This window comes from Ciona robusta, chromosome 1 (assembly GCF_009617815.1).
Source record: "Ciona robusta chromosome 1, ASM961781v2".
Taxonomy (NCBI): domain Eukaryota; kingdom Metazoa; phylum Chordata; class Ascidiacea; order Phlebobranchia; family Cionidae; genus Ciona; species Ciona robusta.
This window is the reverse complement of record NC_143235.1, coordinates 13,224,518-13,239,833: the sequence shown is the minus strand read 5'-3', so window position 1 is coordinate 13,239,833 and position 15,316 is coordinate 13,224,518. Positions and strand designations below refer to the sequence as shown.

The 15,316-nt window shown below is 32.1% G+C and overlaps 2 protein-coding genes across 2 annotated transcripts; one reads left to right on the top strand and one right to left on the bottom strand.

Annotated features, from left to right (window-relative positions):
• Nucleotides 1-252: 252 nt before the first annotated feature.
• On the top strand, nucleotides 253-13,731 carry LOC149743444 (uncharacterized). The gene is made up of 12 exons (XM_089886444.1): nucleotides 253-647; nucleotides 1,174-1,253; nucleotides 1,907-1,983; nucleotides 3,255-3,348; nucleotides 4,312-4,457; nucleotides 5,882-6,024; nucleotides 7,845-7,932; nucleotides 8,451-8,574; nucleotides 9,034-9,188; nucleotides 9,619-9,773; nucleotides 10,362-10,768; nucleotides 12,289-13,731. The coding sequence occupies exons 1-12, from the start codon at nucleotides 346-348 to the stop codon at nucleotides 13,224-13,226; spliced, it is 2,709 nt and encodes a 902-aa protein (XP_089742570.1). The 5' UTR covers nucleotides 253-345; the 3' UTR covers nucleotides 13,227-13,731.
• Nucleotides 13,732-14,295: 564 nt separating this feature from the next.
• LOC149743443 (cytochrome c oxidase subunit 6B1-like) lies at nucleotides 14,296-14,740 on the bottom strand. Its single transcript, XM_089886616.1, has one exon. It carries the CDS (start codon nucleotides 14,668-14,670, stop codon nucleotides 14,413-14,415), a length of 258 nt encoding a protein of 85 aa, XP_089742742.1. The 5' UTR covers nucleotides 14,671-14,740; the 3' UTR covers nucleotides 14,296-14,412.
• Between the last annotated feature and the right edge of the window lie 576 nt (nucleotides 14,741-15,316).

The window sequence follows — 15,316 nt, the reverse complement described above, 5'->3', positions numbered from 1 at the left end:
TATTAAACGGTATTTGTTCTGTATAACATACCCTATTGTTCAGTTTTCGTTTAAATGATATTGCCTAGCTAAATGCGCATGTGATAGTTAAGAAACCTCTCTTGCATTATCTGCTAACCTCTAAACATAACAACAACTAAAACCACTCAACCCTAACTAATAACCTCTAACTATACCAACTTCTAACACTTTCCACCAGCTCAATCTGTAACATATTGGAGGATTCTTTACTATAGTGCCCGTTTTGTTAATGGTATATGGCTAATCATTTTTCCTATTAAGATTTTACCGTACTGTAGGTGTGTAGGAAATTCATAGCTGTAAGTTAAGTACAGAACACCCTGAATGTCCCACTTAGTTGCCAAGTCTGTTGAAAACCCTGAACACAACTTGAATAGTGGTGCTACTGCTAATAACCCCCCCTCATGCACTAAAAATGGAAGAAAAATGTATCAGCATAAATTGCTTTCATCTATGTCTTCATACGAGTCCGACACCGACGTATATTTGACAAATCCGCCGATGAAGTTGCTTAATGTCAGTTATTCCCCCCAACCACCATCAGCTGGGGATGTATTGATGGCTGGCGATCGGGAACAATCTACATCTAATCCACAACAAAGACGAAGTTCCCATGCTGAAGGATGGTAAGGTTTATTATTGAGGTTTTTAACCATTAAAATTTAAAAAACAGTATAGGGTGGTGAGAGTTATTACAGACTGTTGTTTTCTGTTGGTTTCTCTTCATTTTTATAATAATATCGGCGCAAGTAAAAATCCTCTAGTATATATGTTACCAATTAGGCTGTTGAAAAGTGTTAGAGGTTGGTAGTTAGGAGTTATTGGTTATAGAGATGAGGGGTTAGTGGTTCATACTTATTAACGTAGGGGAAAATTGTTTTCTAGAGCTATAAAATGATCTTCGCTATCGCTTTTGAAGAGTTATAGAATAACATCTGAAAGTAGACAAGCGTTTGTAATCTACACAATAAATAGTAAAAATAGACTAGGCCCACCCAAAATCTAAAAGGTTTTCATATTAAAACTAAAATCAAAATGTTTGCCTTCAAGTAATCTTATTGCTTAGAACTTATAAAATTCTCGCTTGTTAATCTTATTTTATACAAAAACTTTTTCTTAAATTTGTTTTGTAAAATCCACTTTTTCTTTTAGCGGAAGGTCTGGGAATTTTGATGAGGTGGATAGTGGTCATACTAGAGGTGGACAGATCCTGTTTGACAAAGAAAACCAAGGTAGTTATTATGTTAATACTCGTAATTATGATTTATATTAAATGGATTTCTAAAATTGTGTTATTCACTTCTGAAGTGTGGGTGTAAAGCTAAGGTTGTTTTTAAAATTGTGTTAAAGCCCAAGTTGTTGCGAATGATTCATTAAATATTAGAGAGCTTGGGGCCACACACACTTTCGGTATTTCCCAATTACTCTCTTTGGTATTTTCCCGATTACTATCTGATATAATCTGGAACAGCTGTACCTGTTCCTAGGGTCAACTTATAAAGCTATTCTCTGTTGCTCCAAACCAAGCGGTCACTTATGGGTTGTCCAAATTATCAGCCATATATAAAAAACAATGATTCGTGTTATATTGAAGGTCATTTTTCGATGTTTTAACAAATTGTAAAACCAAGCTTTAATTTTTATCTTTTACTTAGCATTTTATTTGTCAACAGATATTTTTTTATACGGCATGAGATGTATAAAACAAAACATCCATGTTATAATGAAGGTCATTTTTCTGCGAGCATAAAGCAAGCTAAACTCATTGTTTTAAAAACTGACTTTCAATTGTTGTTTTAACAAATTGTAAAACCAAGCTTTAATTTGATCTTTTTTATAACATTTTATTTGTGAAGATATATATACATTTAATACAATATTACAGATACGGCCGTTTCAGATTTGTCCACTTCAAATAATTCCTCCATCCATTCTGGTACATCTTATGGGAGTAAAAATAAGGTTTGAAATTTATATCCAAAATATCATTGTATTATATAACATAAAACACAAATACACAATTGTATTGCATTAGCAAATACAATTTGTAGTGAAGAATATGCAAAAAAATTAAAATAAAACCTATTTTCTTGAAACACTACTAATTCTAGGTCTAGTTCTACATTTTTGGTAAAACATATTCATATAATCTGATATATATATATATATGTCTAATAAATATTAAATATATATATATATTAGGGTTGGAGAAGACGAGACACCTTTGGCACATAATTTCCAAATATCATACTTCACTTGTTTTCAACAATTAACAACAGTCTGTAGGAGTCGTGAAGTACGGTTTTATAATACTTTGAATGTTCTTTGTTTACTACCAAATTGGATGGGGATATAGAATGAAAAGGTGTCCAATCTTCCCCACCCTATTATTAAATATGAAACCTTATTCATCTTAATTATCATTCCAACACTCAATACTGTGTGGAAGCTTAATGTTAAGTAAGAATAATTTTCAAAATCAATAATTCGTCGCTATATATATCATTTCTGGCATACAATCTCTCATCCAGATTTAGATTTAAGCCATTAGGCTTTGATGTCTTGAGATTTTGATGATTTATTCTCTAATTGATATTTTTCTGACCGGAAAATTCCATATATGTTAACGGATCTGAATGAATATTTTATAACCAAATGTCTGTGTCTGTAACAATACTCAGAACTATTTTTTAAAAGGTATATTTTGTCATTTTTAACTGTAAATTCATTTGTTTAAATTCTTTCTTTTTTCATTTTGTCAATCTTAAAATATCAAAACGATTAAAATAGTCAAGCATAATATTGTGAAACATTACTTAGAAATAACTCAAGTTAAAATGATACATTTAAATGCCAAATCAATGTGTTTTATTTCTTTATTTATTTCCATATACCTTGTTGTCTACTTTAAATTAAAATACTGGAACAAATAGATTAGAATAGTCACACATGTTATTGTGAAAAAATACTTAGAAATAACTTAAAAGATAGGCTACATTAAAAATGCGAAATCAATTTGTTTAATTCTTGTATTTTTGTCCATTGCCCATCTTAGACTAGAATGCTCAAACATTTTATTGTGAAGTATAATTCAGAAATATCTTGAATTGAAATGTTCATTAAAATGCCAAATCAATTTGTTTAATTTCTTAATTTTTAGGTTATATTGTCTATCTTAGATTAGAAGATCAAAATATTGAAACTAAACATGATATTGTGGAATTACATTTCAGAGCAAAATTACGTGCTGTGCGTCGTTCTGTATTCTCTTTCAGTGTCAACATATTTGTTCAAGGTTTTCAATATTTGATCTTGTGTCTGTCATAGGTTGGTATGTTTGTTTACCTAACTGTGGCATCTAACATCTACTTTAGTAAAGAAACTGTCATCTGATCGACTTGTCACACATAATCAATTTTCTTTACAGATTATTTGAACCCTACCAACTCACGGTTACAAATTTTAAATTTCAAATATGTTGGTTGTAAAAATATTAAAATAAATAATAACAGTCCCTATAAAAAATTATACATGATACTTGATAGTAAACAATAAAACCAGTTTTATTTTTCTATTATAAATGTATTCAGTTTCTTTACATAATTAATAGTTTGTGACTTTACTGGGGCCATATTGGTACAGTAATACCTAATAACATATTGACACTGTGTATATATGTACTTAAACTTAATAAACCTAAAGTGGCCAGACCGTCAGAAACACAGCCACAGAACATTCTGTTACAGTCCATCTTCATGTTCGACTGCTGTCATGCGTTCATCTATAATTCATGAAATCATTATCACGAAAAGTTCTTTTCTGCATGATTTTCACGCTACCATAAAATTCCCATACCACTATTTATACATTTAAAATTTGTACAAATAGTAATATGTTCCTTTATACATTTATACAAAGCATAATAGGTCTGTTATTTATTGTTCAATATTGGTTTATACTTTTTGACCTATTAACATACATTTTAAACATGCTTTCATACCACTATTTGTATTTTAAAATTTATATAAATGGTTAATATGTCTTTTTTTAAGAGTTTTACTAAGAATAATGTGTCTGTTATATATTCTACAGTTTTAATTGGTTTATACCTTTTTGACCTAGTAACATACATTTTAAACATGTTTTCATGCAACTACTTTTTAAAATTTTTACAAATATTTTATATGTCTGTTGTTTATTCCACAGTGACCTAGTAACTGACATTTTGAACATGCTCTTATGCCACTATTTAGATTTCAAAATTGATACAAATATACTTGTATTCTGCAGGTTCAATTGGTTTATACTTCTTCGACTTAGTAACTGACATTTTGAACGGGTTGTCTTATTACTATAACAGAGATAAAAACAAGGACAACATGTTTTATTTCATTGTCACAATGATTGTCATAGTTGTGCCTTCCCTTATTATGCAAGTAAGAAACTTTTTTTTTTAATGGGTATTTATGTTTGTTAATTTTAATAAATATTTATTTTGGTTAGTTTGAAAAAAAAAACTTTTGTTTAATTATATAAATATTTAATTAACAGTTTTACCAAACGTATGCATGGTAGTGTGTCATCCTGCATTAAATGTATACAAAGAGTTACTTAATTTGAAATCAGATTTTTTTATCATTGGTAAAGCAACTGTAATAAATTCCGTGAATCTGACCATGATCTGGTGCTCATAGAATTGAACGATTCTTGTATAAAGAAATACAGTAAGGATCTGGTGCTACCAAATTGTAACAGATAAACACATCTAAGCAATAGTATAATTAAAGATATATATTTGGATGGCGCAAATGGCACAGAATTAGAATCTGCTGCCACAAAAATGTAACATATGAAAGTTATCATACAATTGGTTGTAATTGACCAGATCCTCTCCAAAGTACTTTATATATTGGCGTATATAATTAATGCAAACATGCACGCTTTTTTGTAATGCTAATATACAGTAATAAGAATGCAGTAGTGATTTTTGTTTAACTAATGCTAATATGCAGACTTTTTGTTAATGCTAACGTGCAGGATATTTGTAATAAGAGCGTTGTAGTGATTTTTAGTTCTCCCGTGATGTTTCTTTAAGTTGTCCATTGCATAATCAATAGTAGAACTGCGGTCATGAATAATTTAGTTGTTCTACTAACTGTCGCTTGTATACGCTCCCATGTTTCGCCACAATCGATCTCCAATATTCTTGCAATTATCAACTTGTTTGGCAAGTTATAATCGCTGGGTTTAATGACCATTTTCAATTTTATTTTATGTGGGTTATGTCTGTGTTAAAGACCTGTGGTTTAGGTCAAGTTTGTATTTTACCCAATGCATTTTAGCTAATTAGTAATATGAAAAAGTCTATTTATTGTTTGTGTAGCTAATTGGTATATGAATATGACCATTTGTTCGTTTTTGTAACTAATTAGTATATGAGTATGACTATTTATTTGTTTGTTTAGCTAGTTTGTATATGAAAATGACTAGGCCTATTTATTCGTTTTTTTAGCTTATTTGTACATGAATATTTGTTCGACCATTCAATTTTATCACTTTTTTCTAAAAATAAATACAGTTTATGTCATACTCTTGTTGGTTCAACCGCTTAGTCAAATAAAAACTGTAACTATCTGTAATTTTCCACTCAGGAGTTTCCACGAATATTTATCTATAGCCTACTGTTTTTGTTACCATATTTATTAAAATAAATGTAGTTTCGTTATACTATATTAAACAGCTCAGTCCAATTTAACTTAACGAAAATTGTAATTCTTTGTTATGTATAGTTTTTGTTACATTCAGAAGCTTAGTCAAAAAATTAAACGAAAATTGCATTTATCTGTCATTTTCTACTCAGGCGTTTTCCATTTGGTGGGAAGTAGAGGATATTTCCGAAATAAACAAGCAACGAAAAAATGTGGGAAAACCCGCCGAAAAACGATGTTACAAACACCTTTTCCTTTTTATTGTACATCTGCTGCAGCTTGGACCAATATACAGGTATTTACTATTTATTCCCGGGAATGCTTAATGTCAGTGCATGAGCGACAATGTACACACAGGTTTTTAAATTTTTAACCGAAATTTTAGACTACTTGTGTTTCTCTATAAAGAAACACTTCAGTCTCTTTTTTAAACATCTGCATTTGCTTATGATACAGAGAAGCATTATTTTTCTTTTAAAGTCTTTGTGTGTGCAGTACAATTAAGACTAGGCCTACTCAAAATAATTTGGAAAAACTAATTTGTGTAGCCACATTTCAAACCAAACTACGGTTCTATAAGTTCAAAAATTAACAATTGTCTCTAGATCACTTTGATATTACACCTAGAAGATTAAAAACTGTACACAGAAAAAATAATTTGTGTGTGCTCGATTCCCAGTATCATATTAAATTATAGGGATGTGCTGAAGTTGAAAAAGCTCGGGTTCGCCGAGCGCCGAGCTTCAACGAAAAGCTCGGCACGAGCCCGAGCCCGAGCACCTATGACGTCATCAAGGAGAAAGGCGTACGAGAATGCGTTCCTATTCAGCCGAAAAGCGTCGCTAATCAAAATAATACAGAACACGTGGTTTGCGGTTAAAGACGCGTCTCGTTTCGTAATTTCTACTGTTGCAAAATGTAAAATTCATACAAAAAGTATTTAATTAAAAAAATATATATAATTGTTACAGCCAGTGGCGCAGCTGGCAAGTTTCTACGCATGTTCATCTTGGATATGGTAACGGTTATTTACGTCAGAATAAACCTTAACGACCGTTACATCACAAACGAGATTGTTGAAAACTTTGTTGAAAACAATCGTGTTTCATTCGCTTCTATACAATCTGCAGTTTGTGTATAATTTTTGTTTCTGATGATTAGTTTAAATGCAGGTAAATCGCGATTATGTGAGCGACGCTATCAGTAAATGGGAACCAACATAAATTGTAATATGATATTACAAAGTATCGTCCCGGCCGAGCTTGGACTGAAGCCAAAAAAACATCGTTTGATGGCACCGCACGAGAAACAGAGTTTCATTACATCATTTTTCACGAGAATAAATTCACAACGATTGCTTCGTTTGTTACGTGTGGAATGTATGCTACCGCATGCGTCTTCCTTTATTTCATACGCCGGCGCAGAGTGTAAAAATGTGACGCTGATACACGATGGTTTGATCTCGTGGTTGGTTTGGCTGCCCAATTTGGGCAGTGGGCACATTCCTCCCGATTGTTATATTATGAAACGTCATAATTAATAGTTACCTTGCGATAGGACACCTGATGTAATAATTGAATGAAAAATTGTTCCAATTCCAAGCAAAGGAATGTTATATTGAATGCAACGCGTGTGTGTGCGTCTTAGCATTTTCTGGTTGCGTGCGTGTCTGCGGTTAAGGGGGCTGTCATGTGGTTGCAGCAATTTATAATATTTCATTATAAAAAAGTTAAAGAGTTTTTGGCTTTTTATTTAAAATCTGATACGAAAACATTGGGCGCTCGTGTAATTCGACACCGGCTGTAATTCGATACCGGCAAATAGCTGACGTTGCGATTCGTTACTTGCGAGAGAGCAAGTTCACAACGAACGAAAAACAATAAAAGAGAAAGCTACGCTGACCAGTCTCGTTATCTCTTAGTAGCTTCACTTTTTTTTCATTTTTAATATTTTTCGCTCTCGCGTGCAACATTATAGCATAAGGCTCGGCGCTCGGCCCAGTTTTCAACCGAGCGCCGAGCGTCAAAAAAGGAGACGCTCGGGCACGAGCTTTTGAGTTCGGGCTCGGCTCGGCACATCCCTATTAAATTATATTCAATTGATTTTACTTTGCAGATACTTTCGTGCGATACAATTCGGATTAAAATCACGGCGGCGCGAAATCCAAGGGAACGAATCAAGATGGAAATTTTACAATAATCTGGTGATTAGTTGAAAATTACTTTTTAAGTAGCGTTATTTATGTAACAATATTGATTAAAAAATATTCTAAAGATTTAAACTTAGTAGTGTGTTAACAGCTTAAAAACTAGACTGAGGGACTGAGGGTCATAGTATTCATTTCAGTATATAAAAAAACTGTTGCTTTTGTAAACAGTTACCGTTTAGTTTGTTAATTTAGACTTCTTTGTAACTTTGTTTAACACAAAACAGTTTTTTCTTTTTTCTAATACATGAGATTTTTGTAATAAGATTAGTTATAACTAAATAAATATATATTTTACAAAAAATACTGAAAATATGATTGAATCTCAAAATGTATAGTTAGGACTAAACGATAAAATGTGATATTGTTATATTCTTCTATTTAAACTCTGATTAATTTTTAATTCATGAATTCTTCTACATTGTCAGTATTCCACTTTGCAATACGGAGTGTGTCCTTTTTTGTCAATTTTTTTTTGTTTTTTTGCGTTAAAACAAATGCTTTTGTATCACCAGTGGAAATACCAGCTTAGCGATGTAAGTTTCCTGCGTGTGATGGAGTCTTACTTGGAAGCTGCACCACAAGTAGTTTTACAAATCTACATCATGGTAACTACCATGCAAACACCCTTTATTACAGGTGAAACAATGTTTTTTTACTTTTGTTATATATTTCGCTTGCGTGTATTGTTGCTTTACATTTCCTGATCAAATCCTGCTGAATGGCAGACAAAACGTCGGGAATACATTTGTTCTTAAACCAAATGAACCACGGTACGATTATTTACGTTATGCCTGGTCATCTGGTAGCAAAAGTAACATAAACAAATTTTTGATTAAAACTGGTTTTTGAATATATATACATGTACAATTTAAAATTATACAAACGTTTGGGCTAATATAATTGCCTTCAAAGTATAAAAAAATAATCAGGAGCTTGTAGTTATTTTTTTAAGAATTCTTTTTATCATTATCTTGTATTAAACTTTTTTAATTTTTTTAAATTTTTTTTTACATTTTTATGCATTGATTAGTTAACAATGCTTAACCTGTAATGCATACTTGCGATTTTAACAAATTAATTTTACCACTCTACCAGTTCTATCATGCTGTGTATCCATCTTTGGAATGTCACTGATGATCGTTACATGGCAACGACATCTAAGAGACTCCATACCTGAAAGTAAAAAGCAAATTTCCATTTGTGGATCACTTGTGCTCTTCCTATACAGAACATGCACTATAACATCAAGGGTATGTCTTTTATATTGTAATAATTTTATTTATTCCAGTTTCTTTATCCTATATACCTAGATGAGCTAGAACATTTAATGTTGTGTTGCTACCAGGCATGTTATGCTTGTATTTTAGCTATTTTGGCACATTTTTTTTACGTCCTATTCATGTTGTCTTTATCAAAGTAAAATGACACTTGCTAACTAATTCAATTAATTTTACTCCAAAATTGAAACCTAATTTTTAAACAACCAGTTGTCTTGCAAAATGTTTAGTTTCAAGTTGAAAAACAAAAGGCATTTTCAAATTTGCAATATATATATGTATATTTTTAAAAAGTTTCAATTTTTAACACACTATATGAAGTTTCTTATTTCTGAGCATAATTTGCTTCTGTTTTTCATGAGAAATTTGAGGTTAGGTAACACTAACCTTTTTTTTGTTGCAGGTGTTTGCCTTGGCTTTACTACTGAATGTCCATGTATGGGCATGGATTGCACTGTTTGCTGTACACTGGGTAATTTGCACCATCTATATCATCTGCCAGAACACAAAACTTTGTAATTCAAGAGCGCAAGAATATATTTATAATGTTGTAATTGGGTAGGTTGGTGATATTTATTTAGTTTGAGTTAATTGAAAACAGGCAGTACGTAAATGTGAACATTGTTTTGAATATCTTTTTAAAAATTGAGTTGTTTTTACCCTTATTATTTAAGTTTGTTGAAAGCAGGCAGTACTTAAACAGTTTTCTTTTTTAATTATCTGGTAAAATTGTAAAATGTGGTAAAATTTTTAAAATTCATAATTCGTCTTTGATATTTTTAGATATTAGTATCACTGGTGCTACATACGAGGCAACAAGGCCTATGTGCACACCCTTGTTAAAATCATATACTCCTGCGGGCCCTGAAATTCTAATAATTGCATCCTGTTTATAGCTCTTTTTGGGGAGTTTAAAAGTATTTTTGCTGCCTATGATCAGTATATTTGTTCAAATCAGGCAGTACTTGCTGTTTTTTTATTTGGTAAAATTTTAAAATGTGTGCTCAATTTGTATTTGATAATAGTATCACTGGTGTTAAATACAGAGCTGCAGGGGCTTATAATAATTGCGTTTTGTTTATAGCTTTTCAGTATACAGCATATATGTTTTAATCACGCCATAACTTTGGGTTATTATTATTCCAGCTTCTGTTACACTTTCGCATACATCAACGTGCATTCTAAGCAAGACTCAAACAACAGATACCGGATGGCTGTTTATTATTTCCTTATATTTCTGGAAAACGTTGCAATATCTATGGTGTGGTTCTACTTTCGGCACGGAGGGGGAAGTCTACTTGAAGTTTTACTCGGCTCAAACAACAGTTTCTCTGCAGTTAATGTAACAACAGCCACAGAAGCCCCTGTTGAAAGCATTGCGCCAAATATTGCGATCGGATTCGTTTTTGCCGTCAATGGCTTGTTTATCGTTGGTATTTTGTTCATGTTGGTATACTACATGCTTCTGCACCCAACTAATGGTGGGCCATGCTGTAACGCTGCACTGGTTAATATAGGTGAACTCAATACTGGGGAGGCTACAGGCTTGACAGGTAAATATGTTTTATGTAATGCAGTTATTTTTTATGTTGGTTAGGAAAAGCATGTCTTATTTATATTTAGCATTTAATGTTTGACATCGCACTTTGCACTTTTATGTTGCAACAAAATTGTTAATTTATATGTAACACTTTTAAAAGGGTATTGAGTGAAAAATCAGATAATTTTTCTGGGTGTGAAAAATCGGACAATAATTTTTTTATTTAAAAAAAAAAATTATTTTGTGTTTATGTGATGATACAGAACTACAGGATATGAATTCTTTACTTGTTTGTGATACACCAGAGGTTCGTAAGATTGCAGCATGCTGCTTATGACAATTAACTTTCAGTCTATTCACAAAACTCTTTTAGTAATCCGCTAAACAGCATGGTCGATCACTACACGATTGATTTTCATTTAATTTTACAGGATATTCTATTTTTTAATTTTTCTATCTCAGTTTAGCTGGTTGGTCAGTTTTTGGCTTCACCGAATTGAAATAGAAGGTGACTTTTTTCAGAGTGAATCAGGCAGTACTTGCTGTGAAATAGTTTAAAACTAGTTTTAGTGAGTTTTGTTTCGACTGTTTAATTGACTTTGTTTTAACTAATCTAAAATTAAAACGCAGCAACAATGGGTTTAAAATTCTAAACTAACCCATTTTTTGAGTAGTAAAACTTGGTATTTTAAGTTGGGATTAAAAAGTAGTGATAGTTAAATTACTAATTAGGTTAATATCTCACTTCTTGCATAGCGTATTTCTATAATATAATAAACAAATTGGTTCTGTTTTTGGTTCTACAACATATGATTTTGGTTCTACAACATATGATTTTGGTTCTACAACATATGATTTAAAATTTAATTAGTTTTACATATAATTTATAATTGATTTAAGTTCTAATTTATCATATCTTCTATATTTTTCTTATGTTGATTATAATCTATGAAATTATTGAAAATAGCACCTGTTCTTTTATTTAATCATGCTCCACTTAAATTTGCAACATACTGTATCTGCTTTATTGAACTTAATAGAAATAGTTCTTATGCAGTTCAAGACCATTATTGTAAACTAACGTTTTCAATAAATATGCAGAGTAATTAAAACAATTTGCATGCTCTTAGCTTTTAATTGAATAACCAATAATTTTAGATGGGTGCGTTAAATTGTCAGTTCATAAAAAGCACTTGGCATCGCCGCGGCAACATAATCACTATAAAAGCTAAACGGACTGCAGCAATTTCCGGCATGCCTGCTTTTTAGTATGCAATAGCACACCCATATATTAAATATGCATTTTTTAAAGAACACCAATCCACTCTCAGTGGATAATACAGCAACACTTTTATGCCACAGTAGTCAATAATACCGCAGCAATTACCCTAATGTTGTGGTAAATTTCATTAACTAAGTTTTTATAGGTTAAATTAAAAATATTTTATGGTTTAGGTTTATTTCGAATCCAATTACATTCAATATAAAAGATAGTCTGTATCGACTTTTAAAACATTTCTTTGTTTTTTAAAGCTTCCTCCATGGCCGCACGCAGCAATTACAACCTTAGGGAGAAGAGAAGCACGTCTCAGTTCCACTCATGGCACAGCACGAGTCTAACGTATGAAGAAATTGACAGCAAAATTAAAAAACGGCCATCTTCGGACATTTTACCGCAGACTGCATTCACATATGGTGATGAGCAACCAATAGAAGGTACCAAGCGTGTCAGTGCAGTCATTGAGGTCAATTCTGCCGCTTGTTCATGCTACTCCCTCCGTAACACAGCATTAGGTTACCAGGCAATAAAACCACAGTCACCATCCAGCAGCAAGTTGCTTAGTTCACCATCCATAAGCAACCAACCTGTACAAAAACAAAGGGTTGATGAAGTTGAGAGGAAACGAAGATACTTTACCCGGCTTATTCAACAGAAAAGGGAGTTAGAGCACCAGCAAGCAATACTGAAGTTAAATATAGACCGACAGATTTCTTTGGGAGAGCACAGAAAACTTCCAGATCATGAACAGATGGCACAAAGTACAGCGTTATGTGTCAAACCTAAAAAAATAGATAATATTCAAGACTTTGCTGGTACACAATCCACTATGACTCCAACAAAAAAGCATTTGCATGCTAGAAATAGACTTCATAGTTTAGAGGAATCACCCACACATGCTGCTCCCCCATCTTTTTCGCATGGTACATTCCCGCGTTATTCTCGTTCCAGCATGGGTTTGCGGTCACATCAGAAATCTGGTGGCCTTAGTACAATGAGAAAGGAAAATTATCTTAAACCGATCTCTGAAAACAAAACTATTGCGCATACAAGTGCTGGAATGAGAGACTACAGTGCGTCGCTCTCTAATTTGACTGTTGCTATGTCAAGATCAAAACAAAAGGTTCCGAGGGCAATGAGTTTTACTGTGAAAAAAGATGAAGTGATAGAATCTATGGAAAGTTCTGTTTAATATACTACCTGTGACTTCAATTTATTGACTGTAACTTTCTCCATTTTTAAAGTGATATTCTGTACTCAGTGTTATTCAATATGATCTATTTTTATACTTTACAGTGTGCTTGAATATGTAGCTGCTAATTGTTTTTTTTTAATAAGTGTTCTATCTGTTAATTTTTAGCCAATCCATGAACAAAGAAGCCAGATCCATGTATGACAACTTTATGTGGTGCTATTGAAGCTGTATGTGCATCATTTTATATTTTTTTATTACAACAGAGAGTAATTTTATGTCCATAATCCCACAGTATCGACATTTGCCATATTTTTGTATGTTGGTTTGATAGAAATGTGATATAGTTCCTGTGCAACGTATAATTTTGTTGAAGTTTTGTGTGCTTATGGGTATACCAATATATTATATCTATATAACGATACATGTGATATTTAGATTTCTTGAACTTGTAACAGAAATTAACTTAAGGAAATTTTGTCTGGAATTAAAGTCTTACAAGACATGTGCCGGAAACTGTTTGAACTTGGTCACTTCCATTATTTACGAGACATATGTGACTGTGACATGATTACTTTTCAATTAGAAGATGCCAGGTTCATGGTTTAATGCTGCCACTTTTGTGGTGTGTGTCCTTGGACAAGGTCAGTAACTGCCACGACTCAGTTGTGGGTGTTGTCAGGATTGAAACAACCACAAAATGACATGAATTTACTCATTAAAAAATACAATCTCTGGTGGTACAACATCTTTCTGGAAAGTTATTTATATATAAATATGGCTGACAAATTGGACAGCCCATTAGAGGACCACTGGGTTAAGAGTTAGACCATTTACTATAAACTGTCTTGCCCATGGACACATTTATATAATGATAGCAGCAATGAACACCTATGTAAAGGCTGTCATTTTAACTACGGAGCTACATGTATGGTACTCATACCAGGCAAGAGTTAAGATGGTGGATTCCTGTAACACTGTGTTTTAGCTTCATAAACAATCCATATGGATTTAAAGTGATAAACGTACCAAATGCAGTAATGATAAACAAATATCAATCAAACATTAATAACCAGATATATATTTCAAATTTATTGGTTCAAAACACAGAACTTTTTCTTGTCAATTAATATTATATTGGGTGTTACATTGAATGAAAACGTTTGTCTAAAACAAGATCTTTAAATTAGAGCTTTGTTGGGAATGTTTCATTTTCTCTCCATGTGTCAAACTTGTCTTTCCATTCATTTGGACAGAGAGAATTATAACACAACTTGAAGTATTCGCAGGGTGTTGTATCTTTGCCTTTTTCGTTGAACACTCGTTCACAACGATGGAAGTCGATGTAGTTCTGGAAACAACTGCGAGCTTGGTTGGTCTGGGGGAACCTTGGATCAAACGGAGCAGTTCGAAAATGTTTGATTCTTTCTTCAATAGTTGCCATTATCAATCAATCAAAAATCAGTTATTTTCTTAAAAAAACAGATTCTAAAACAATGTTTAATTAGATTGTGCAAAACGTTGGGTTCAAGCTACACCATTTGCACATAAATCTAAAATAAAATTAGATCTGCAAACATTCGAATTGTTATTTTGACAAACGGTTTATCAGTTAACAAATAAACGTAATCAGATATAATTAGATAGAATGTAAAGTTTATTTATTGTTTAATATTCTGGCGACCTAATGTAACGCAAAATATACAAAATACGATGCGTATATAAGTCAACGGCATTTGTTCGTAAATAGAATGCAGAGTCGACATTCTTGTTCTCCGAGAGGTCATGAATAAATTTTGCCAACATACGAACATAGAAATCAATAGAGCTATAGAAAAAATGACTCATTCGTGAACTACATTTTAGTTTTAATAAAATCATTTACAAAGTTTAAAAGATTTATATTGTTTGAAATGATAAAATGTAACATAACGTATTTATATGTGATCGGTTTTGATCAACCAATTTAAAATCTCAACAGATCGGCACTTTTGTTACAATTTACGAATTTGTTTTAAAATAAAATATTTACAAAACTGTGTGAGATCAAAACCAAATTTATGTGTTCGTCTTCGTAAAAGATAATATTT

What these genes read in the sequence shown, in the direction of transcription:
- LOC149743444 (XM_089886444.1), top strand. Translation starts at nt 346, where the DNA reads ATGTCCCACTTAGTTGCCAAGTCTGTTGAAAACCCTGAACACAACTTG. An exon ending in TGATCTTGTGTCTGTCATAG is followed by an intron (nt 3,349 to 4,311) that starts GTTGGTATGTTT and finishes TGTATTCTGCAG; the next exon opens with GTTCAATTGGTTTATACTTC. An exon ending in ATTTATAATGTTGTAATTGG is followed by an intron (nt 9,774 to 10,361) that starts GTAGGTTGGTGA and finishes TTATTATTCCAG; the next exon opens with CTTCTGTTACACTTTCGCAT.
- LOC149743443 (XM_089886616.1), bottom strand. Translation starts at nt 14,670, where the DNA reads ATGGCAACTATTGAAGAAAGAATCAAACATTTTCGAACTGCTCCGTTT.